The 26,549-nt window shown below is 38.4% G+C and overlaps 1 protein-coding gene across 4 annotated transcripts in view; it reads left to right on the top strand.

Annotated features, from left to right (window-relative positions):
* Nucleotides 1–8,773, top strand: part of HEATR5A (HEAT repeat containing 5A) — a 114,842-nt gene extending 106,069 nt beyond the window's left edge. For 2 of the 4 annotated variants that reach the window (XM_059057206.2, XM_059057204.2), the window contains 4 exons: nucleotides 595–819; nucleotides 5,779–5,933; nucleotides 6,774–6,987; nucleotides 7,277–8,773. In XM_059057206.2, the coding sequence (XP_058913189.1) occupies nucleotides 595–819; nucleotides 5,779–5,933; nucleotides 6,774–6,987; nucleotides 7,277–7,584 (902 nt within the window). In that variant the 3' untranslated portion in view covers nucleotides 7,585–8,773. The remainder of the gene's footprint in view (nucleotides 1–594; nucleotides 820–5,778; nucleotides 5,934–6,773; nucleotides 6,988–7,276) is intronic. The other 2 variants (XM_059057205.2, XM_067028601.1) reach the window with 1 other exon arrangement.
* The last annotated feature ends 17,776 nt before the right edge of the window (nucleotides 8,774–26,549 follow it).

The following is a 26,549-nucleotide window of genomic DNA, read 5'->3' on the forward strand; positions in this document are numbered from 1 at the left end:
ACTAGGAGAGGATTGGGGGCAAAAATATATGATATGAGTTTTATTGATAGTCTCTGGGAAAATTGATTGACTATTTTAGCTTTAGTCTCTTCCCTTTCACTTTAAACAAAGTGACTTTTTAACTACTTAGTGGCCATAGAAACTTTAACATTTTGTACTGATTCACTACAAATTGCTTCAAAAGGGTTTAATATAAAATAAATCCAAATGGATAGTGATAGCGGTTACACAACATTGCGAATGTACTTAATGCCACTGAACTATTAAAAATGATTAAAATGGTAAATTTTTTGTTACATATATTTTACCACACTAAAAAGTAAAAATAAATTCAATGTTTGTCAACTACCAAATAAAATAACACAGCAATGGATAATGGTACTGTGATATACTTTAAATAACATCTCCAATTATAACCAAAATTTAATCCAGCCTTTAAAATCTTAAAAGTTATTTAAGTTATCTTAACAGTTATAATCCCTAATGGAGAATAATCTGAAAAGCTTGAGATCTTTGACATTATCTAACTCATTTGGTGATTTCCTTTGAGGAACTGTATATAGACTGAAATAGTGTTTTTTAAAAACATTACAGGAAGCATCTCAATCCTCCCTACTATACTGTACCTCACAATTGGAGTCCTCAGAGAAACTGCTGTGAAGTTACCTGGGGGCCAGCTATCTTCAACAGTTGCAGCTTCCCTGCAGGCTCTGAAAGGAATATTATCTTCTCCCATGGCCCGAGCAGAAAAGAGCCATACTGCTTGGACTGACCTTCTCCGTAGTGCTTTAACAACAGTTCTTGACTGTTGGGATCCAGGTAATTTAGGCTCTTTGGAAGCAGTTGTTCAGTTTGTTTCAAAAAGCAAGAGGGACAGTTTTTTGAGAATAAGCTATTTACTTGACCATGTTTGGCAGTCTCACCTAAAGGAGACCACAATTCACTACATACTTGTTTAGAGGATATGTGTAGTAGATAGAAAATATCTATGGTCTCATTTTAGTATCTTTAACGTTAATGCAATTAAATGACTGGCAGCCTGTATGTTGACAGTGAGAGACCTTCAAATGTAATAGTACGTTAATTTAAAAATACAGTATCATCCATGTCTAGCTGACAGAACTTTTTTAATATGCACAATATACTGAAAACTGCATAAGGTATACATTATAAATATAATACAAGACTGATCTGTCCCTCCAGGACCTACTAGCTAAGTGACTAGACAAGTTATCCAACTTCTCTGAGCCTTAGTTTTCTCATTAACAAAATGAGGAGATTGTGTTGCAGGAGACTGTTAGAGCAATAACATAATATGCAAAAAGCATCTTGCTTTTTACCTGGCATATATCTATAAATGATAGCTAGTATTATGTTCAATATACATTAAACTTAGTTTTTGTTATTGTTGAGTAGGTCTTATTTTCAACATTATGTCATGGTAATTGTAAAAAGTGTTTAGCCATATTATAAATTATCTCCTTTTAAAAAAAATATTTATTTATTTATTTGGCTGCATCAGGTCTTAGTTGTGGCACACAGGATCTTTTGTTGCGGCATGTGGGTTTCCCTCTAATTGTGGTGCACAGGCTCCAGAGTGCGCAGGCTCAATAGTTGCAGCGTGCAGGGCTCTCTAGTCGTGGCTCATGGGATCTATAGCACGCAGGCTTAGTTGCCCCACGGCATGTGGGATCTTAGTTCCCCGACCAGGGATCGAACCCACATCCCCTGCATGGGAGGTGGATTCTTAACCACTTTTCCACCAGGGAAGTCCCTATCCCTGCCTTCTTTGTTCTGTTTATCAGTGTCACAATTCACCATATTCTATTTTGTATGGTAAAAGGTTTCAGTTGAATTCAGCATTTATTGACCACCCACTCTGTGCCCAAAGTTGGGAGTCTAGGGGAGGCTAGTGCCATAAGGTATGATTAATACCATAGGAGCTCCTTGAAGGCAACAGTAATGTCTTATTTATCACTGCCTTTCTAGTACTAAAAAAAAAAAAAAAAAGGAGATTGGGACTTCCCTGGTGGTCCAGTGGTTAAGACTTCGCTTTCCAGTGCAGGGGGTATGGGTTGGATCCCTGGTCGGGAAGCTAAGACCCCACATGCCTCGTGGACAAAAAAACAAAACATCAAACAGAAGCAATATTGTAACAAATTCAATAAAGACTTTAAAATTGGTCCACATCAAAAAAAAAAAACTTAAAAAAAAAAAAGACAACTGGCAAAAAGAGTAGTCAGCTCTGTTTGAGTGAATCAGGCGGTGTCACAGTAGGGTTCTCTGGGAGCTCATGCTGAGATGGAGTTTGGGGAGCAAGAGGCTTATTAAGGAACAACATCTGTGAAGGGAATGGGGAAAGCAATCTTGGGCTAAAGAAGCCAAGCTGCAATCCGAGCATCCAGCAAAGCTCAGCATGCCTGCTGGGCAGCTCTGAATATTGCCTGTCAGTGCCTCCCATAGGACAGCAGTGTCTACACTCCTTCAGATGTGGCTGCCCCCTGAAGACTGTGATCTCAGTCAAGCAAACTCGGGGGCTGAGGCCAACCCTGAGGAGCTAACAGCTGACTACATGCCTCACAGCTGGGCAGCACCTGCCCTCATGAAGGGGAGCTCAATGGTACACCTCTGTAGCTACCACAAGAGTCTTCTCAAAACAGTCGAGTTTCTTAAAGGTTTAGAAAGCATTCTCCATTCTCCACATGGACATCGTAGAAAAGGATTTCTCACGCAACATTTTGATCTAAGACCAGGAGACCTAAATAGCATGGCACATTTGGGGACAGCAAGTAGAGCAACAAGAGAATGTGGTTTGAGGGGGAAGAGTAAGAGGGTGGTGAATGGTGATTAGTAAAGAGATGGAAGTTGGATGGTAAGTGGGGCCAGATGATGGAAGGTTTAGCATGATTGGTAATTTGGGCTGCCTTTAATAGGCCTGTGTTCTTAAAACAGGAGTAAAGTGATGGGATTTGCATTTCTAAAGACTCTGGCAGCAGTATAGAGAAAAAAGCAAGACTGTTGGAGACAAGAGAGTAGCAGTAATGATAACAAGGAATGAAATAATGAAAACTAAAATGTTAAGTATTAACAGAATTTACTGATAGTTTGGTTTAGGAGTTGAAAGGGGTAAGGTGAGTTGAGTGTTCGTGGTGCCCTTAACAGAAATATCAAAGTGAGGGTTTTCAGGGGAAGATAGCGAGTTTATTTTGAAATGCCTACAGGATAATCAAGTGGAATGAAATATGAAGTGGTCTGGGCTTCAAGCAAGTCTGGCTAGAGATGATTTTAGACTGCATGTGTTTGGGGGTTGTCAGTGGGATGGTTGAAATCACCTAACTTGGGTTTATGCAACAAGATGGGAGGAGATTCCGAATATAATGCAGAAACAGAAGCCAAAGAAAAGAGAGTTTTAATGACTCGAGAGTGGGTCAGCAGTATAAAATACACTGTGGAGATCACGCTCACAGCGTTGAGGTACGAGAGGAGTAAGGGAGGGGAAGGATCAAGTACAGGCTCCTCTCGACAGGGAGACGAGAAAGCTGAAGGAAGGTACAGGGTCAAGGAATTTTATTATTTTTTAGATGAGGCTCTAGTATGAGTTCATGCTTATGGGGAAAAAGAAGGTGGAAATGGGGTTGGAGTTGGAACTATCAGGGAGGGAAGCAGCATCCCTTTTCTAGGCAGAAAGGAAAAAAATTCACAGCACATTTAGAAGGATGAACCTCTGCCAATGTGAGGGAGGAAAAGGAGGTAAGGATGGAAAGTAATAGGCGTAAGTTGTTAGGTTGAGTTATGATGAGCTTGCCTCTTACACACACACACACACACACACACACACACACACACACACACACACACACACACACACACACACACACACACGGTTTTCTGTTGTCTGAGAATCATGATAGGGAAAACATTTGCTACATAACAAATTGCTCCAAAACTTAGTAACTCAAACAACAAACATTTGTTACCTGACAGTTTTTGAGGGTCAGGAATTAGGGAGCAGCATAGCTGGGTGGTTCTGTCTTGAGGTCTCTCTTGAGGTTACTGTTAAGATGTTGGCCAGGGTCACAGCTAAAGACCCCATTTCCAAGGGGACTCACTCATGGCTGTCGGTAAGAGGCCTCAGTCTCTCACTGGCTGTTAGTTAGCAGGAGGCCTCAGTTCCTTACTACATAGGCCTCTTCATGGGGCTTAATGCTAAGGGAACCTTGCATCTATTGTAGGTAAAAGAGAATGGGTATTAAGGGAATTTGGGCAGGGCTGGGAGAATAAGGGAATTTTAGAAGAAATGGGAAGAGGAACCCAGGAGAACTTTATCTTACGGAGAATAAAAACATTTTTACTAAACAGACTAGCTGTTGTAGTTTCAAGTTGCTATAAATGACTAAGAATAACTTGGCTGTATGTGAAAGCACTATGGCATCATGGTTAACAGTATGCTTTCTGGAATCAAACTGAATGCCTTACTAACTGTGTGATTTGGGCAAATGACTGAATTTCCGTTCCTCAGTTTCTCATCCATAAAATGGGGGAAATAAGTGTACCTACCTCATGATGCTAATGAGGATTAAATATAAAGTGCTTATAATAATGTCATAATTTTAAATGTTAACCATGCACCTGTTTTACCTTAAAATTATTCAAATTATTTGTATAAAATAAATCCTACCCATCCATAGTATTTTGCTTTCATTGCTGCTGTGTCTCAGGTGTCAGCTTAAACACTAATTTCCTCAAACCTTTCTCTGACCGCCCTATGTAGCAACTCCTGGGTTGCTTTCTATTATCTCTTAATATATTTTTTATATTCATAGACCTTGTGACTAGCTGAAATCCTTTATTTACTTCTTGGTATATTCTGTATCTTCTCTGTAAATTGTATTCTCAGTGCCAAAAAGAGTGCTGGCACATAGAAAATGTTTCTTAAGTATTTGATGAGTGAATGTTACCAAAGCTTCTACATACATATGTAATTTTTTTCATAAGTAGCAATCCATTCTTACACAATTTAATGAGTTGAATTTGCCACACCTTTTCCTTTTCAAATAACATTGATTTTCCACAACAGGTTCATTAAAATTATTTAATGAGAGTATCACTTTGGGAAATGAAGTAAATTACATCCAGTAGAAAATTCCTTTAAATGATTGTGGTGCACACAGATATTTTCACGTTTTTCTGTACTGTTAAGAAATGGTATATGTAGCAAACAAAGTGCTAAGTTATTTTCGCTTGACATGTGTATTATCAAAATACAAATACTTTAAACTTAACAAAGAAAAAACAACTGTCCAAGCATTTCTGTATTTTCCACAATAAAAATAATATAACAGCTAATTTATATTGAGCATTATGTGCAACATGCTATTCTGAATGCTTTGCGAGGATTAACTCATTTAATCTTCATAACCTTATAAACTTAAGTACTGTTACTTTCATTTTACAGATGAGAAAACTGAAGACGGGGTTAAATGTCCAAGGTCACATAACTAGTTAATGCATATTCCTAGTAAATGTATATAAGTATTTACTGATGTCTTTACTTATGAAGATTATAATTTCTTTGGTAATTCTTGACTCTAGAATTACTTAAAATGCATGTTTTAAAGCTACAGCATTTGCCAGGATTCTTAGTCAGTCAGTATTACTGTCTGTAATCCTTAGGTACACAAAAGAAATTACTACCAAACTAGAGACAGCTTCACAGCTGTATAAAACAGTAAACATGACAGTGTTGGGATCTGTTTCTCATAGATTATTTCTTTTTAGTAGCTGGAACACACCAAGAACTTGATGAAGTCAGTCTGCTTACTGCTATCACAATATTTACTTTGTCTACCAGTCCAGAAGTAACTACGATCCCATGCCTTCAGAAGCGCTGTATTGAGAAATTTAAGGCTACTCTTGAGATAAAAGATCCTATGGTAAGTGTCTTTAGAAGATAGATGTTTGTAATAGGAACATGTTTAGGCTTCTGCAAAACTTTTCCTTATGATTTTGTTGATTCCAACAGAAAGTACCAGACTGAAATTTTTTATTTTTAGGTTTGGATTAATTCATGTTCTTGGGTTGACAAAGTCAAATAATAATGGTTTTGTTTTTTGGCCCTGAGGATGGAATGTAGTTAGTTGGATAAAGATAAAGAAAATTTTTTTTTTTTAATTAAAAAAAAAAACACCCTAAATTTGAAATAGGGGCATCTTAAAATTGATATATCCCTAGAACTTCAGTGGATTTCCTTTCAAAAAAAAAGGAAAGGAAGACTCTAGCATGTGCTCTAGCCTAACAGGAGCTTTATGTAGCAGTCTCAAAGTGCTGCCTCCAGTATGTGATGACACATAATTAATATGGTCCAGACATGGTTCCTTAAAACCTTCATAGCATCAAACATATGTGATTTTCATCTAAAACATTTTCCAAAATCTCCAAAATATTTTTCAAATTTGTATGTTTGTTTGATTTATTACATTATAGAGAGACAAATGAGGGGGAAAATGGGAACTAGTCAAAAGAAGAAAAATTAACCACTTTATTCCCACTCCAAGCTGTCACAACCACTGTTAGCATGCAAGTTTGAATACCTGTTAGTGCTTGGACTTCCAAAATTAAAGATAAATTAGAAATAAAATAAATTTTAAGTGTGGGAGGGGAGGCTTTAAATTTTTTTCATTTACTTCTTAAAATTTACATTAAAACTTACATTTTAATATAAATATAAATTTATATTTACAGTTTATACTATTTTTGTCTTTTTTTCTGATTAGGTACAAATCAAGACCTATCAGCTCCTACTTTCCATTTTTCAGTATCCGAATCCAGCCGTTTCCTACCCATACATTTACTCTTTAGTATCCTCTATCGTGGAAAAACTGCAGGAAATAGACAAAAGAAAACCTGAAGACACTACTGAGCTTCAGATCTTTCAGGAAGGCATAAAGGTCTTGGAAGCACTGGTAGCCATTGCTGAGGAACAGCATCGTAAGTGCTAGCACTAAATGCATACTAAATCAGAATCGGTCCAAAATCAGAAATTTAATGTTATTTAAAATGTAAAACATCCCATTAGTCATTTAGCATTATATTTTCACACTCGTGGAAAGCCAGGTGTTGATGTTAATCCCAAGTATTGATACTGTTTTGTATTAATTTGGGAGAAGAGATTGGAAGAACTGCTTCCCTTCAAGAGGGGGAAATATGTCCAGATCAAGTGTATAAGAAACATTTACATCCCTGAACCTGGGGCTTAACATCATTTGTTTACTTTCAGGCTCTCAGCTGGTGGCCTGTCTTCTGCCCATCCTCATTTCCTTCCTTTTGGATGAGAATGCTCTGGGATCAGCAACTTCCATAATGAGAAATCTGCATGACTTTGCTTTGCAAAATCTCATGCAGATTGGGCCTCAGTATTCATCAGTTTTTAAAAGTGTAATGGCTTCTTCTCCAGCCTTGAAAGCCCGCCTTGAAGCTGCTATAAAGGGCAATCAAGAAAGTGTCAAACTTAAGATACCAACATCTAAACATACTAAGAACTCTGGAAAGAATTCAAGCATCCAATTAAAGACCAACTTCCTCTGATTTCTTTTTTTTTTTTTTTTTAATGAATAGTAAGCACCTTAACACAATACTTGATCATTTCTTTCACTTTGGGGGCAAAAGTGGCATTTTAGACACAAGTGCACTTGGAGGCTGTTTGTTTTAACTTAAATAGCTTTGAAAAGTCACAGCAAACTTAACATTTTTTGTGGGTTTCTTTTTTTCTTTCTTTCATATAATAAAATCACAGAGCTCTGTCAGAATTCTTGCCAGGAATTTCAATAAAGTGCTAAAGAACTAAACTTAGAAAACCAACTACTGCTTTAAAAACAAAATTTATTTCTTCTAATAGTCCATACACACATAGTACTATGACAGATATAAATTTGACTCTAATATAAATTATCTGCATTTATATTGTATCTCAATTGCCAGTTTAAAATTTGGCCTTATTCAATAATTGTATTAGACTTCCTTGGAGTTCTCAAACAACATAAATGTTTGGAAAGCTATTTAGGAAACTTGGTTTAGAATTATCTAAAATATGTAATAGTACAAATTAATTAAGGCCCTACAGTGTGACTTAAGATTTGGTGTCTATAAATATCATGGGTTTTATTTGTATTGAGTTCAGAAAATTGAAATTTTAGTCATTTTAAATAGAATAGGGCATTTCCACTTCAATTTCTCACATGGATTTTCTTTTACCTCTGTTCCTAATAACTTTCTTCATTTTCATTTATGGCAAACATTCATACCAATGAATTTAATATAGATTCATATCTATATTTAAATTAACTATGGGTTTATATAAATGTCAAATTTAGTACAACAAATTTAGATCCTCAGTGAATACAAGTATTTTTTTTAACATGAAACATATTTTAATATAGAAAAAAATCTAATGATAAAGTCATATTGGTTGAAGGATAAGTTTTAATTGTTGATGGTCATTGACTCTCCTTCTTCCACTTCAGTGTTATACTATGTGAATCAGGCACTGTGTCAGAACAAAGCATTTTCCTGTTAAAAATTAAAACCCGAAGTGAGAGGGGCATGTTCAGAATGGAGAGACACTTGGAGTCAAGTGAAAGCAATGTGATGGTACTCTATTTTATTATGTTTGTATATGAATACACTTGTAAATCGTTCAGAATGAAAACATTTGACAAATTCTAACACTACAATCAGTTTTTCTAATTTACATAAATAAAGCTAATTTTCTTTATCATTCTTGTATTTGAAATTATTTTACTCACAAAAGATGGCTGGTTAGTCTCACAGAGTCCAGAAAATCATTTCTGTGGAGCAAATAATATTTTCTCTGAAACTTAGCCTGTTTTCTGAGAGGAGCCCTTTCTTTGGAACATTCTTTGCAATGGTTTGCATTCTTTATGAATTTGACTGTATACTACTCATTATTGTTTCCTTCACCTGAATGCCCTTCTCTCCCTTGTTCTATCTGGCTGACTCCCAGTCCTTTTAGGCCTGGTTTAAATGTCACTTCCCCTTGATCACTCCTTAACGCTTCTTACCCTCCTCTCAAACCAAGCAAATGTAACTGCTTCTTCATCTGTGTTCCTGCAGTACTTTATATATTCTTCTATGCATTGAATATCTCATTGCATTTTAATACTCCCTTTTAGACTGTGTCTCAAAAGGAGAAATTTTGTCTTCTGTAACTGCCTGTGTGACATCAACTAGACACTTAAAAAACTGTTGAACTGCACTGGTGCAGGATGAATTTGAGCTCAGAAATTTATTCCTTTGCCAAGGCAAATGCTGGACTGGGATATTCTCAGGATATAGTTTTTTGATTTTTTTGTTTCTTTTGTATTGTTTTGTGTTTTGTTTCATTTAGTTTGTTCTTAAACATTAAGATTTCTGCTCGTCATTTAGTGACGTGGTATCCTGAATTGTCTGGATTTAAAGGTGCTATATGAATATCAATAGTTAAGAAAAAAACTGTCCAGTGTCATGGAATTAGGAACTTTGAGTTGGGCACAATTCTGTAGGCTTTTTTTAATGTATCATCTTGTTTAATACAATATTGAATTAGTAAAGATACCCTTACTGATACAGAAATTAAAGCTTAATGGCTGAGACTTGAACCCACCTTTCTGATCCCAGGTTCCAAGCTAGAGACAGAAAAGGTCCGTTGGTGGTCCTGATTCTATCAAGGTAAAGCTTTTCTCTTCTTTCACTGTTCCACATTCCCTCCAGAGCTTTCTTCACTCCTAGATGAGGATATTTTCATTTAATATTTCTCCAAATTGCCACCAAAAGTTTTCTGGCTAATACAACAGGAAAAAGTGGGAAAAATTTGTGACGTCTACAATTTCAACTGGAATAATGATTACATGATTAGTTGTTGATATAAGTTCTGATTTGTTTAAAGGTGAATAGTTAAGACTGAAAAACACATCAAAAATTCTTTACATCTGTTTTATCTTAACAAGTCTCCAGTTGTTCTAAAGCAGTTGCACTTTAACTTGGTAATTCTTTACAAATTAAATGTGTTGATGAGCAACTTGGATGAAACAAAGTGGTATAGTATAATATTTGTTTGAGCTTTATGTTTTTCTAAGGGAAGAAATACAGCCCAAACTACTAGTTGAGTCTCATTTTAACCCACTGTTTAAAAGCTTATCATGGAAAGACTTATAAAGTAACATCGGAAAGACCAGATTTCTATAAATAGGGCATCCGAAGCAAAATTTCTACTTCTGTAAATCAAACTTCACCATCCACCTAAAAGGAACATTAATTAAGGCACTTTAAAAGATACAAATAAGTGCTATAAAAGAGATACAAGGATAGTGCTATGGGAACCCAGGGAAGAAAACTGACGCTTCTGAGATGGACTTCGTGGAAGGAATATCATATGGTACAGGCTTAGAGAATAATACGGACTTGACGGAATAAATGTATAACCTAAGAGTCTTCTGTAACATTAATTTTGAAGGGAAGAATTCGCTTTGTTTTTTTATTACAATATTAGTTTGCATCTTGAGGGAAGAAATTCAACCCTCAAGCTAATAAACTATGATAATGTTAATACAAAACTAACAATATATGAAATAAAGTCTATACTACCCAAAAACTTAGTTAAAATGTTGAATCATTTCTGGCTGTTTAATGATCATATTATGCTAACAGTCCTAAAGCTTTAGCAGTCTGCCTATATGTATCTTTCAGAGTCCCGTTAACATAACTGTAGAATCAAGGTAATTACATATATTGCATTTATCCATCAGTTGAATGTACTTGCCTCTTTACAAATAACCTGTTAACCCTTGCAAGACCTCAATTTATCAGAAATATGGTTATTCAACTGCTGGCTGACAGTTTAATGAACTGTGCCTGTCTTGACTTTTCTGTTTATCAATCTATTTAACTGATGCCTCGGCTTTTAGCTTTGAGGAAATGGGAAATTTTGTGTTGTGATATAGAGCTGGAATGTATCCAGTACAGACCACAAATACAATCCTAGGTTGTGTAAATTCAAAGGAGCTAGCTTCCTTTAATTGCCTTTCTGTTTGCTCAGGACTTCTGCGCTGTTCTACTTAGGACATTATAAGATGATGATTCCACTGACTACTTGGAGAAAATTCTAATTACTTGATAGGCATTCTTAGCACAGTCCACATATCGTTCTCTGACAAAGTATTTCAGAAGATACTTGTTTTTTTTAAGGATTCTGACTTTTTTTAAGAAAATTTAAGAGGTCATTGCTACCAATGAAAAACTAATGTTGACAATGTTTTGCTTAATGGGATCAAAATGTAATACTTTTCTCTGAAAAAAATCTAGATGCAAAATAACTTTATATGCAAAAAAAAATTACATATATATATACACACACACACACAATATATGCATATACACAGGTATCAGCAGTAGTGGACTACTTTATAAAATAAAACATTCCAAGAACAAAACAAGTGATTTTTTTTTTAAAGCAATTTAAAGTATGCCAATGACACAGCAAAAGCAGTTTTGTTAGTGTTTGTTATTGGGCTAGTACAAGTGTCCTCAGGAAAAAAAAAAAATTCATATGCGACCAAAACTGATGCTCTCTGGTGAACAACGAGCCTATAAGTCCCAATATTTCTCTGTTAGTTACTTGTTTCTAATCTTAACAAAGCTTTGGGCCTTGTAGTTTGCAATCAAATGCTGGAAGAGTGCTCACTGCTCCCTGAATTGCCAGGGTGACTTGTTTTCTCCTACCTTTTCCTCCCTAGTAGTGTCAGGTACTAGAAACACATCATCTAGGCCTTCGTTTAAACACAAAAGCTTCGTAAGAACAGATTTTCTAAATTATGGAAATGCTTTTGTTTGAACAGTCAACACACTCTTGTGAGTCAATATCAGATGGGAAATGGTTAGAACATGTATTTCCTATTCCCCAGTCAGCTGTATCGTGACTCTGCCATTTGCTATAGTTTCATTGCAAATGCTTTCTCTTTTCAGTAATAATGTGACCATTCTGATTTCTTAATTTTGTATAAAAATTTTTGTAGAATTTTCTACAACATGAAAATGTTTCTTTAGTTGTGTGATTTATATTCTTAACAGTACTGGAACTTCCAAAAATCACGTACTGTCTGTCTCTGGGCAAACACATGCCTAAACCATTTAGAACAGTTCATTCTATTTTAAAAGGTTGGGGTTTCCATGCTTTTCCTTGAAAACCTGTCTAGCATGTGTCATTATGTGAGTTTCAAAATCATCTTTTCTATAATGTAAAGTGCCTGCTTGTCAGTGGTTTCTTACATATGACACCTAAAGCACAAGTGCCTTTATCTTTTAAGTCCAAAGATAAATTGGACGTCATCAAAATTAAGAACTTTTGTGCTTCAAAGGACACTGTCAAGAAAGTGAAAATACAGGACTTCCCTGGTGGTCCAGTGGGTAAGACTCTGCATTCCCAATGCAGGGGGCCTGGGTTCGATCCCTGGTTGGGGAACTAGATCCCACATGCATGTCACAACTAAGAAGTCTGCAAGCTGCAATGAAGATCCTGCGTGCCACAACTAAGACCCAACACAGCCAAAATAAATAAATATTAAAACAACATTATAAGAAAGTGAAAAGACAACCCACAGAATGGGAGAAAAAAAATTTGCAAATTATATCTAAATATATATATATATACAGAGAGAGAATATCCAGCATATGTAAAGAACTCTCAAAACTCAACAATGAAAAGACAACTCAATTTTAAAATGGGCAAAGAGTTAAAACAGACACTTCTCCAAAGAAGATAAACAAATGGCTAATACACACATGAAAAGATGCTCAGTATCCTCATTCATGAGGGAAATGCAAAACCACAATGAGATACCACCTTATTTGATCACTAGGATGGCTGTGATCAAAAAGACAATAACAGGGTTTCCCTGGTGGCGCAGTGGTTGAGTCCGCCTGCCGATGCAGGGGACGCGAGTTAGTGCCCCGGTCAGGGAAGATCCCACATGCTGCGGAGCGGCTGGGCCCGTGAGCCGTGGCCTCTGGGCCTGCGCGTCCGGAGCCTATGCTCCGCAACGGAGAGGCCACAACAGTGAGAGGCCCGCGTACCGCAAAAGAAAAAAAAAAAAAAAAAGTATAGAATAAACGTCCATGAGTCTATCCTAATATAAATTATTGAATAAATAAATGGTGGAAAATAGACAAATCTCCCATGTAGAAGAATTCCAAATAATTTATGTGTAACCTAACTCCCCATCCCTCAAGTGTGGGCTGCACATAGTAATTTCCTTTCAAAAAAAGTGGGAGGGCTTCCCTGGTGGCGCGGTGGTTAAGAATCTGCCTGCCAGTGCAGGAGACATGGGTTCAAGTCCTGGTCCAGGAAGATCCCTCTTGCTGTGGAGCAACTGAGCCCGCGTGCCACAACTACTGAAGCCCACGCGCCTAGAGCCCATTCTCCACAGTGAGAAGCCCTCGCAATGAGAAGTCCGTGCACAGCAACGAAGACCCAACACGGCCAACAATAAATAAATAAATAAATGTAAATAAATAAATTTATTTTTTAAAAAAAGAATCCACCTGCCAATGCAGGGGACAAGGGTTTGAGCCCTGGTCCGGGAAGATTCCACATGCCACGGGGCAGCTAAGCCCATGTGCCACATCTACTGAGACTGCACTCTAGAGCCCACGAGCCACGACTACTGAAGCCCACATGCCTAGAGCCCATGCTCTGCGACAAGAGAAGCCACTGCAATGAGAAGCCCGTGCACCACAACTACTGAGCCTGCGCACCTAGAGCCCATGCTTTGCAACAAAAGAAGCCACTGCAATGAGAAGCCCACACACTGCAACGAACTAGAGAAAAGCCCACATGCAGCAATGAAGACCCAGCACAGACAAAAGAAAATAATAATAATTAAAATAATAAATTTAGAATATTAAAAAAAAGGGGTGGGGGGAGGAAAGAAAAATACCTTTACATTGGAGAAATCTTAAAACACTACCTCAGTCAGGTGATCAAGATTAACATCAATTATAAGTCATGTTGATAGTATGTCCCCCTTGATATGATATGATGAGAATGGCACTTTACCTCTGTGGTCTTCTTTCCAAAAACCCATAACCCCAGTCTAATTATGAGAAAAACATCAGACAAATCCAAATCGAAGAGTATTCTATGAAACACTTGGTCAGTACTTTCCAAAACCATCAAGGTTATCAAAAACATGGAAAGTCTGAAAAACTATCACAACCAAGGAGGGCCTAAGGAGACAAAAATGTATCATATTCTGGATGGGATCCTGCAACAGAAATGGGACGTTAGGTAAAAACTAAGGCTATCTGAATACAGTATGAACTTTAGTTAATAATAAAGTATCAATATTGGTTCACTAGTTGAAATGTACCATACTAATGTAATATGTTAATAACAGGCAAAACCGAGTGTTTGGTATATGGCAACTCTGTACTACCTTCACAACTTTTCTGTAAATCTAAAACTATTCTAGGGCTTCCCTGGTGGCACAGTGCTTAAGAATCCGCCCGCCAATGCTGGGGACACGGGTTCAAACCCTGGTCCAGGAAGATCCCACATGCCACAGGGCAGCTAAGCCCGCGCACCACAAGTACTAAGCCTGCGCTCTAGAGCCCGTTAGCCACAACTACTGAGCCCACACGCCAAAACTGCTGAAGCCCGCGTGCCTAGAGCCCGTGCTCCGCAACAAGAGAAGCCACTGCAATAAGAAGCCCACACACCGCAAGGAAAAGCAGCCCCTGCTCGCTGCAACTAGAGAAAACCCACATGCAGCAACAAAGACCCAAGGCAGCCAAAAATAAGTACATTTTTTAAAAATTTAAAAATAAAAACTATTCTAAATTGTAAAGTTTATTTTAAAAGAAAAAGAAAATCAGGGCTTCCCTGGTGGCGCAGTGGTTGAGAATCCGCCTGCCTATGCAGGGACGCGGGTTCGTGCCCCGGTCTGGGAAGATCCCACATGTCGCAGAGCGGCTGGGCCCGTGAGCCATGGCCACTGAGCCTGTGCGTCCGGAGCCTGTGCTCCGCAACGGGAGAGGCCACAGCAGTAAGAGGCCCGTGTACCACGCCGCCCCCCCAAAAAAAAGAAAAAAAATCAGATTCAGAGTGTCTGGGGTATGGTCCAATAATTTGCATTTTTAAACGCTTGTTTCTCACCTTCCTTCTTGCTTCTGACGGGTGGTCACAAGTCCAGTTTTTGAGTAGCACTACCCTAACTAAGGTCAGCTCCCATTGTGGCTTTCAGCCTAAAGCAGAATGGCTTTGAGGTCACTTGACCTCTGCCTGCAGTAAATTTGCTGATTAACACTATAATAAGTATTTACAAAGTAGGTCAGCTATGCCTCTGTTCACCTGTGTTTTTAGGGATTAGTCAGAAGAAAAGGTAACTCTGTCTCTGGTCACCAGCAGGTAAAGGTGTGGTGGAATAGAAGAGTAGGTATCTGGCTTCCATTTTGAGTTAACACCCATCTTAATGGGTGTCAAAATACCTTAGTCACTTCCATTTTATCTATGCTGCTCCCTTTCCATGTGCCACTTCCTTGAGTTCCATCCCAAATAAAAGAATTCAAGTGCCTAGCACTACCCGATGGCCACAATAAATAATGTTCCTGGACCTTTGTTTCCAACAGTCATTTCTCTAGACTTAATCATCAGCTATTCACATTCCTAATGCTTTTTCTGTTCCCTCATACAGATACCACCAGTTCCTCTTGCAGGTGAGAAGACTATAGTATTGAATGGGATACAGCAGTGTTTAGATAAGAGATCATACAAGATCTAGGTATAACAAACTAATGATCCCTAGTAATTTATGCTACTTTATTGAAAACTCAGTATACAGGGGAGAAAACTGGTAAGAAAAACAGGGCAGATCTCAGACCTAGAAGGACAAATACTGCTGGGAGTTAGGTTCTTTTGAAGTCTTTGCAAAACATATAACAATGAACATCAGGTGATATAATTTTCATTACATGGTCATTACCACACTCTTTGAGGACAGGGAAATAATGTACCCTTCTCTTTGGTGTTTATACCCCATATTGTATTTCTATGTGTCCCCTGCTGCAGTGTTGCTCAGCCAACCTGTACACATAGGTCTCTCCATCTTTGCACGATCATTCTGTTTTCTTTCTTTCTTTCATTTATTTATTTTTGGCTGTGTCGGGTCTTTGTTGCTGCACGTGGGCTTTCTCTAGTTGTGGCGAGCGGGGGCTGTTCTTCATTGCGGTGCACGGGCTTCTCGTTGCAATGGCTTCTCTTTGTTGTAGAGCACGGGCTCTAGGCACGCAGGCTTCAGTAGTTGTGGCTCTCGGGCTGTAGAGTGCAGGCTTAGTAGTTGTGGCGCACGGGCTTAGCTGCCCTGTGGCATGTGGGATCTTCCCGGACCAGGCCTGCATTGGCAGGAGGATTCTTAACCACTGCGCCACCAGGGAAGCTCAATCCTTCTGTTTTCTTAACCACTTCTATTATTGTTCATTACATTTCCCTCCCCTTCATTCAATCTATTCTGTTCAGAGTCCAGAAGTAGAGACCACTGACTCATGATGACCTTGAGTGAGATCACTGCTAATTACAAATGATCATATCTGTGAAAAGCACTTCCCTTGAACTCATAAAACAACCACAATAGAAACTTAGGTACCTACAGTGTGTAATGCACTATGTGCATATAAGGAAGTACCAGAATAGAAAGAGCACTGAACTCTTAGCACCAATGGATCTGGATTCTAATTTTGTTATTAGTGTGGGCAGGTCAGCCTCCTGGCCTCAGTTTCTTCTCTGCTAAATAGTTGAGCACAGTGTGACCAACTATCCCAATCTGTCTAGGATTCCCAGGTTCAGCACTGAAAGTTCTGTGTCCCAGGGAACTCAGTACCAGGTGAGCCAGGATGGTTAGTTCCCCTCTTGGACAGGCTATCTGAGACCCTTTCTGGTTCTGACAGTTCTGGGTCTAAGCCTCAGGTGCTTCTCAAGGCATGTTGTCTATGACCTTTTGAGAGTGTGGACTGAGTCACAGAGAGACAGGGTAGTGGCTATATGCAAAGAACTTGTAAGGCTTCCTGCCTCTTGAGCTGTGACTCACGTGGGGGATGCTGCAGGGCATCATTCCTAACATCTCAGGGGAGCAGATCAGCTGAGAATGGTACACTCAGGCAAGAGACATTCTTGGGTTTCTCAGTGGGAAAGAAATTCAAAAACAATGGATTAATGAGAGGAATTTGTAGCAAATGTTGAGGCTGCCAGCATTCTTGCAAGTGAGCCAATGACCTTTTAAGCTATATCTACAACTGACTAGGTTCTTGGCCACCATCCCAATGAAGGTTCCTTTCCCAGTTTAAACTATATTCAAAACTGGCTTGGCAGCAAGGCTTTTAGCATCCTCAGATATAGACTTACTCCAGCAGGAGAGCATATGAAATCAACTTTCTAATAAAAGCTTAAAGAAAGGTTTTTTTTTAACACAAAAAACAAACCAAAAAAACCCAACAGCAACAGAGTGAGTGACTGCCACTGCTAATGTCGACAACTGAATCTGTTGTCTTATTTTCATGAGTTTCAAGAAAAGGATCCTAGGGTCTTCCTTGGCGGTTCAGTGGTTAAGACTCTGTACTTCCACTGAAGGGGGCACGGGTTTGATCCCTGGTTGGGGAACTAAGAACCTGCATGCCAGGTGGCACAGCCAAAACAACAACAACAACAACAACAAAAGGATCCTAGCTTAACTTGAATCGATAGGGAAGACAGCAGAACTCAAGGTCTTGAGTGGATTTACCACACTGCAAAGGACTACAGAGGTTGCCGGCTGGCCCTGAGTTGACTCTGGAAAGAGATGCAGCTTGCTGTAGATTTATATTTAATTTAGAAGCAAATTTCATAATCACCTTGCTCATTTTTCTGTGTGCCCGATTTCATTTTGTCTTTATGCTTAAGATTAACACCTATTTCAATCTCACCTTCTAGAATTATAGCCTAATTTCCTTCTCAGTTGTTCTTCTTAAACAGCTGGATCCAAAATACAAGCACCAAATACTTATTGAGTGGTGACAGGATGAACGTACATGGAGAAAGTCAAAAGAGCTAAATTAATACAAGCTATTTAAGGAACTTAGAAACAAATCAAGGAACTTCTCTAACTCTACAGATTAAGATAGCAGTTATGTAAAGTCTCTTACCCACTTTGGCCAATCAAAAATACAGTAAAATGAAGTTAAACTGGTTTAAGAAGTATGTGCCAAATAGTAGTATTTCCCCCAACCAAATTTACTTCTCTCTCCTTTCTGTTAGCTCTACTTTAGTAGAATCTAAGGCTATTAACAAAGGAAACTTTTAGCCACAAGTTCATGAGTTAATTATCTGGAGACTAATCATGACTCAAATGAAAATTCCTGTTTACACATATCCACAACAGCAGTAAAGGGATCTAATAGCATGAATAGCTACAGGAGATATTTTTGGTGATAAGAGGTCAACATGGGAGAGGCTGGCTAAATAAGAAGGCCCTAGGCATGTGACTTTAAATTCTTTCAGTTGAAGAGTATCTATTATATGTTACTCAATAGACTGTGAGGAAATTAAAAGATATGTGCTGGTTTGCTTTGTCTACCCTGGCAGGTGGCCAAAGTTCTCAGAATTGGCAAGATTGGGCCACCTGCCCTGTCCCCTGGCCTTTGGGTTTGTTAACCTCTCATCTATGGAGCTGAGGAGAGCTTTTTAACTTCTTTAAATCCTACCTGGGAAGGATTTTTTTTTTTTGAATTTTATTTTATTTTTTTATACAGCAGGTTCTTATTAGTTATCCATTTTATACGTATTCGTGTATATATGTCAATCCCAATCTCCCAATTCATCACACCCGCCCCCCTGCCGCTTTCCCCCCTTGGTGTCCATATGTTTGTTCTCTACATCTGTGTCTCAATCTCTGCCCTGCAAACTGGTTCATCTGTACCATTTTTCTAGGTTCCACATATATGCATTAATATACAATATTTGTTTTTCTCTTTCTGACTTACTTCACTCTGTATGACAGTTTCTAGATTCATCCACATCTCTACAAATGACCCAATTTAATTCCTTTTTTTTATGGCTGAGTAATATTCCATTGTATATATGTACCACATCTTCTTTATCCATTCCACTGCTGATGGACATTTAGGTTGCTTCCATGTCCTGGCTATTGTAAATAATGCTGCTATGAACACTGGGGTATGTGCATTTTTTGAATTACTGTTTTCTCTGGATATATGCCCAGTAGTGGGATTGCTGGGTCATATGATAGTTCTATTTTTAGTTTTTTAAGGAACCTCCATACTGTTCCCCACAGTGGCTGTATCAATTTACATTCTCACCAGCAGTACAAGAGCATTCCTTTTCTCCACACTCTCTCCAGCATTTATTGTTTGTAGATTTTTTAACAGTGCCATTCTGATGGGTGCAAGGGGATACTTCACTGTAGTTTTGATTTGCATTTCTCTAACAATTAGTGATGCTGAGCATGTTTTCATGTGTTTCTTGGCCATTTGTATGTCTAAGAAGAAGAGATTTTAAACAAAAAACTATCAAAGAAAATTCAGAAGAAATATGATGAAAGGAAAAAGAATGCTCAAATCAGCAGTCTTCTAGAGGAGCACTTCAGCAGGGCAAGCTTCTTGCATGCATCACTTTTAGACCAGGCCACTGTGGCCAAGCAGATGGCTATGTGCTGGAGGGCAAGGAGCTGGAGTTCTATCTAAGGAAAATCAAGGCCCAGAAAGGCAAATGAGTCCTCCTCCTTCCTATCTTAGCCCATGTAATAAAGGTGTTTATTGTTCTTAAAAAAAAAAAAAAAAAGTAGAGAGCTTGATCTTAATTATATTAAAAATGCAAAGCAAAAATATGGAAAGAAATAGAATAAAACATTAACTGAATTGCTTCTAGGTGATAGAAAGAAAGGTGTATCAGTCAAGGTTCTCAGTTGCATATACATAAAACTTTAAATGAAAAGAAAAATGAGAATTTACTGAAGGCTCTCATGGTTTCAATGAGTCAATGGGAAAGGAATACCAAACTTAGAAGACATGCAGGAGTCAAGACAGCTCTGGAAGACCAAGAAGTAGGAAGTTGCTGGACATTGCCTCCATTGATCACTGCCACAGCTAGCACAATCGAACCATCATGGGCCATCCGGCTAGAGTAGGGTCCAGGCAGGAGCATCTCACTGGCTAAGCCAAGATCATATCTCACTCTGGCTGCAGAAGGGCTACAGTTCAAGAAAAAGGAAGATGTTCCCACGTAAGGTTCCACTGTGGGAAGCAGAGCATTGCATCTCATCTACATGATTATAAACAATAAAGGATTTCTCCCATAAAGGAAGAAGAGTTGGAAACTGGGCAACCAAAAAAAGTGACAAAAGTCCACAACAATTTTTTCTGTTTTTATGTTTTCAACACTCTACAAATCATCTTCACAGAACCTGTATGTGAAATCTGATAAAATAAACCAATACAACTTTTCCTTATAGCATGATGGGTAGGAGAATAATGCCACCCCAAAATATGACTGTAGGAGTTCAGAACATGCCACTCCAAAATGTGCCATTTTGGTACATTGGTTATTTTGAGCTGTTAGCATTTGAAAAGCAGCAAATGCAGGGGGAGGCTTTCATTGAACTCTCCTTATCTGCCTAAAGACAGATCCTCCAAAAAGAAACTCGGTTGTCATAAATCCCTACCCTGCGAATTTAATAAACCAGGGAAGATTGACTCTTATCACAGGAGAGGAGACTAGAAATGGAAACCACACTCAGACAAACTGTCACTCACATTTATTTTTCTAAAGGCCCATTCACCTTTCCTAAAAATCATTTACTCATCCCTAAGATGCCTACATCTCCTGGTCCTCTTTCCCTATTAAACTGGTATTTAATTCTGAATTCTAAGACACCTCAGTGATTACTTATTTTTCCCTGGGTATCTTCCATGTATCCATGAGGTATATGTGTTGATAAACTTCTGTTTTTCTTCTGTTTTGTTAATCTGCCTTTTATTTTAGGGGTCTCAGCTAAGAACTCAGAAGGGTAGAAGAAAAATTATTTTTCCTTCCCTACAAGCACTATGGTAAATTAACAAGGATTTGTTTTCAATCTTTAAGACGTGTCTGAAATTGGTATAAAATCTTTATCAAATTAAGAAAGCTCTATACTCCAACTTTGCAAAGAGTTCTTGCTTTTTAAAAAAATTAATTAATTTTTTTTTTTTTTTTTCACTGCGTTGTGTCTTCATTGCTGCACACGGGTTTTCTCTAGTTGCAGCGAGCGGGGACTACTCTTCATTGTGGTGCGTGGGGCTTCTCATTGGGGTGGCTTCTCTTGTTGCGGAGCATGGGCTCTAGGTGCAAAGGCTTCAGCAGTTGTGGCACACGGGCTCCATAGTTGTGGCGCACGGGCTTAGTTGTTCTGCAGCATGTGGGATCTTCTCGGACCAGGGCTCACACCCGTGTCCCCTGCATTGGCAGGTAGATTCTTAACCACTGAGCCACTAGGGAAGTCTCAGAGTTCTTGCTTTTTAAAAAAATCATAAATAGGCACTAAGACTTATCCAGTGTTTTCTTCTCAATTTAGATAATGATTTTTCTACTTTAGTTTCTTAATGTGGTAAATTACACCGGTAGATTTTCCACTTTTGAACCAGTATGGCTTTACTAGAATAAACTACTAGATTTTGATGTATGATTTTTTAAATACTTTTTTTGGATTTGTTTAGCTAATACTTTATTTAGATTTTTTTTTTTTTTTTGCACTTACGTTCATAAGTGTTTGGGGTCAATAATTTTCTTTTCATGTATTATCCTTATTTTTAAATAAATTTATTTATTTTTGGCTGCTTTGGGTCTTTGTTGCTGCGTGTGAGCTTTCTCTAGTTGTGGCGAGCAGAGGCTACTCTTCATTGTGGTGCGTGGGTTTCTCACCGCGGTGGCTTCTCTTGTTGTGGAGCACAGGCTCTAGGTGTGTGGGCTTCAGTAGTTGTGACACACGGGCTCAGTAGTTGTGGCCCACGAGCTCTAGAGCTCAGACTCAGTAGTTGTGGTGCACAGGCTTAGTTGCTCCAAGGCATGTGCTATCTTCCTGGACCAGGGATAGAACCCGTGTCCCCTGCATTGGTAGGCAGATTCTTAACCACTGTACCACCGGGGAAGTCCATTATCTAGTTTTTGAATCAAGACTTTTGGCCTCTGGAAAAGTCCTTAGCACAAGAAAAAAAATATTTTTTTGCAACTATATATGGTGACAGATATTAGCTAGAATTATTGTGGTGATCATTCCACAATATATACAAATATCAAATCACTATGTTCTACACCTGAAACTAACAGGTGTACAACACCTATTATATAAAACTATACAATGTTATATGTCAATTATACCTCAATTTTAAAAAACTGAATATAAATAAATGAATGAATGAACAAATGAAAAAAAGACTTTGGCCTTCAAAATGAACTGGCCATTTCTGAACTTTTCTATTTTCTAGAACAGTTTGCATGAGAGAGATATTAAGTATTCTTTAAAGATTTGGTAGAACTCATTAATGAACTCAGTTAGGCCCGGCATTCTTTTTGGAGGGCAAATATTTGATGGCCATCTGAATTTCTTTAATATTTAGCTTTAATTAGTTTTTTTAAACCTGCTACCAAAAGTTGTGATTTTACATTTTAAAAACTAGTTGAGGGCTTCCCTGGTGGCAGTGGTTAAGAATCTGTCTGCCAATGCAGGGGACACAGGTTCTATCCCTGGTTCGAGAAGATCCCACATGCCGTGGAGCAACTAAGCCCGTGTGCCACAACTACTGAGCGTGCACTCTAGAGCCTGTGGGACACAACTACTGAGCCCACGTGACACAACTACTGAAGCCCGCATGCCTAGAGCACATGCTCTGCAACGAGAAGCCACTGCAATGAGAAGACCGTGCACAGCAACAAAGAGTAGCCCCCGCTTGCCGCAACTAGAGAAAGACCACGTAGCTACAAAGACCCAATGCAGCCAAAAATAAATAAACAAATAAAATAAAATTATTTTAAAAAACCAGCTAATAGTCAATTATTCCTCAATTTTTAAAAGACTAAAAGAGACAATAAAAATTTAAAAAGTAAAAGAAAGTTGATAGACATTTTAAGATAAGGATTCATTAAAAAAAAAAAAAAGTTGTACAAAATCCAAGTGTTTTGGTGCTCACTGAATGCTGTTTCTCAGTGCCAGAAACAAATACTGTGGTGCGTATAGAGATGAGAGTATACATACTATACTTTCTGCACCCAGGAATTCAGAACATTGAAGTGGACTTGTATTTACTTGTCCCCTCTTTCTCAGAACATAGAACTTTATCAGAGCCTTAAGAAATACAACCAATGAGGCTATGAGGAATTTCTGGTGAAATATGGCAGAGCTATTTCCAGGAAACAGGTTCCTTCCCCTCAATGTAGGAGAGAACTCTGCATTCTCACCCAAGAAGTCTGAAAAAACTATTTGTTGATAGGAAGTATATCAAGAAATTGGAAAAATGACTTACTTTGCTATTCCAGTTGCTGGCTGAAAAAAGACATTGGAGACCTCATAAGCTGGAAGCTTTCCTGATCAATCTCATAAGTCTTATATGCCCTGCCAGGATCACTATTTTAAGCCTATTCCTGGGGCTCTGTGCCATCTGTGCCTCAAACAAGGGAACTGAAACCCTCTGCCTTTTCTTCATAGCCAAGGGGGATTTTTATCTACCTCCTTCACTCCTCTTCTCCCTTCTCCCATTGAATAGTCTGTGTTTCTCAGGTTGTTTCACATTCAGTCAAGGGTAGTGTGTAAGATGGCACGTCCAATTGCCAAGATCCAAAACTCTGGGGAAGTCTTGTCTCTCGGTGTGAGGAAGGTAGGAGAGGTGAGGTGGTGGGTACGCCCCATATAACTACAATAGAGCGGAAGTGTGTTTCTGACTTCCCATATTGGATGTCTGAATGTATTTCACACAAAATAAAATAAAACAAAACATGGTTAAATAGTGATTAGAGTCTCAAACTACCAGCACGGCCTTATACTTTGGGGATATTAACTACAAGTACCCTGGAAGCTGGAATTAGAGGCGTAGTACCGTCTATAGTATAACATCCCCATCTAGCCTGTGAACCCACTCACCACTTGGAGCACTGTATGAGAAATGCTTTCTAAGTCCCAAATCTTAGGAAAATAAACCAGAGAAACAAATTTATGACTCCCCACTACCTTACTCTTACACTGATGTGGGACTCTACAATTTGTTTACTCAGGTAAATGTGCTGACTTCATGCATTTCCAATGTATATACATTTCTACTGCAAAAGACAGACTTAGATACATTTTTTTTTTTTTTTTTTGCAGTACGTGGGCCTCTCTCTGTTATGGCCCTCACGTTGCAGAGCACAAGCTCCGGACGCGCAGGCTCAGTGGCCATGGCTCATGGGCCCAGCTGCTCCGCGGCTTGTGGGATCTTCCCGGACCGGGGCATGAACCCGTGTCCCCTGCATCGGCAGGCGGACTCTCAACCACTGCGCCACCAGGGAAGCCCTAGATAAATTTTTAAATCTATTTTTTAAACTTTTGATAATCCTCAGTGACAATAGGGGTGCTGAGAAACAGGCACACACATATGCCATTGGTAGGAGTGTAAACTGGTGCAACATATTGGAGGCCAATTAAGTGATACCTACTTTTTTAAAGTAATACCTATTTTAAAAAATATATATGAGCAACATAAATGTCCGTTGCTAAGGCTATGATTAAAGCATAGTAATATAAATATTGCAATAATATGAAACTAATTTTTTAAATGTAGCAAATCAATTGTACTGTTGTATGAAAATGCCCAACAAACACTTAATTGTTAAAGTTGCAGAATAGAATGCATATTATGCTCTTATTTATGATTTTATTAATAGATCATATATATTTATTTGTATACAAGTTTTTTTATTTGTTAAAGCATGTATGTGTGTGTGCATGTATTTGGTTTTATAAGCATGGACATTTTCCAGAAGGATATATAAAACTATTAATGGTGAGTAAGGACTGGGACCAGGAAATCACGTTATACCACTCTTTACTGCTGAATTTTCTTGAACGAACACAAAGTTTATCATTTAAAATACTGATGAATTGGGACTTCCCTGGTGGTGCAGTGGTTAAGAATCTGCCTGCCAAGGTAGGAGATATGGGTTCGAGCCCTGGCCGGGAAGATCCCACATAACGCGGAGTAATTAAGCCTCCGAGCCACAACTACTGAGCCCGCGTGCCACAAGTACTGAAGCCCAAGCACCTAGAGCCTGTGCTCTGTAACAAGAGAAGCCACGCAATGACAAGCCCATGCACTGCAACGAAGAGTAGCCCTCGCTTGCCGCAACTAGAGAAAAGCCCGTGCGCGCAGCAATGAAGACCCAACATGGCCAAAAATAAAAACAAATAAATAAATAAATTTATTAAAAAAAAAAAAAAGAACTCAATTGTCATAAATCTCTTGCCCTGGAGCAACTATTATCCCTGTAGATGAGAAGTCACCACACCCACACCCCTACACAGACTTTCTCCTAAGAGCCCATTCATCTTTCCAAAAGATCATTTGTTTTCCCCTCAGTGACCTTTCTCCCCAGACCTTTATTAAGAAGTCAACTGTTTTTGTTTAAGTGCGTTTCTCTCTTTCCCTTAATAAGGTGTTATATATGTCCCAAATTCTAATTCCATCCAAATACCACCTCTTTGAGTCACATTTTCTGTGAACTCCAGTGTATCCTTACTTGAATAAAAATCTGTCTTTTCTTTTGCTAACTTGTTGTTTGTCAGTTTACTCTGAAGACTCTCAAGCACAGAATCTAAAAGGGTACAGGAAAAGTTTTTCCTCCCCAGCAGTACCAAACTATACTAACATTTGTATTCTCTTCTACCACACACTTGCAGTAAAGAACAAAACAGTTTCACTTAAGAATGCCCTTGATGAAGCAGTAAAAAGTATTATTTTTATTAAATCTTGACCCTTGTATACACGTTTTTAATATGACTGGTGAAATGGGAAATACACAGAATGTCCTGCTACACTGAACTTCTGCCACTAAACACTAGAGCAATTGAGCTGTGAGCTAAACTAGCCGCCTTTTTTCATTTTAATTAAAAGAACTACTAACAGACAGCCATCTTATTTGCCCCTAGGCTTTAGGCTGGTATTTTCTACCAAAGGAACAAAGTGAGCCTGCTAGTTAAAAATAAAGAAATAAGCAAGTGAACATTTGTTGCTAACGATAAAATATAGAATTTTTGGAAAACCTGTACAGCTTCCTGATGTGTTAACAACTTTTCTGATGAGATCAATGGTGACAACCAATGTCATATTTTAATATTATATAGTGAAAGATGTTAACATCTGGAAGATCTGCATAACTCACTCAGTGAGCCAATATTTTTCTGAATGGCTAGCAAATTCATGCAAGGGTAGAGGATCCATTCTAAGTACAACACAGA

The sequence above is a fragment of the Kogia breviceps genome, chromosome 3 (assembly GCF_026419965.1).
Source record: "Kogia breviceps isolate mKogBre1 chromosome 3, mKogBre1 haplotype 1, whole genome shotgun sequence".
Classification (NCBI taxonomy): domain Eukaryota; kingdom Metazoa; phylum Chordata; class Mammalia; order Artiodactyla; family Physeteridae; genus Kogia; species Kogia breviceps.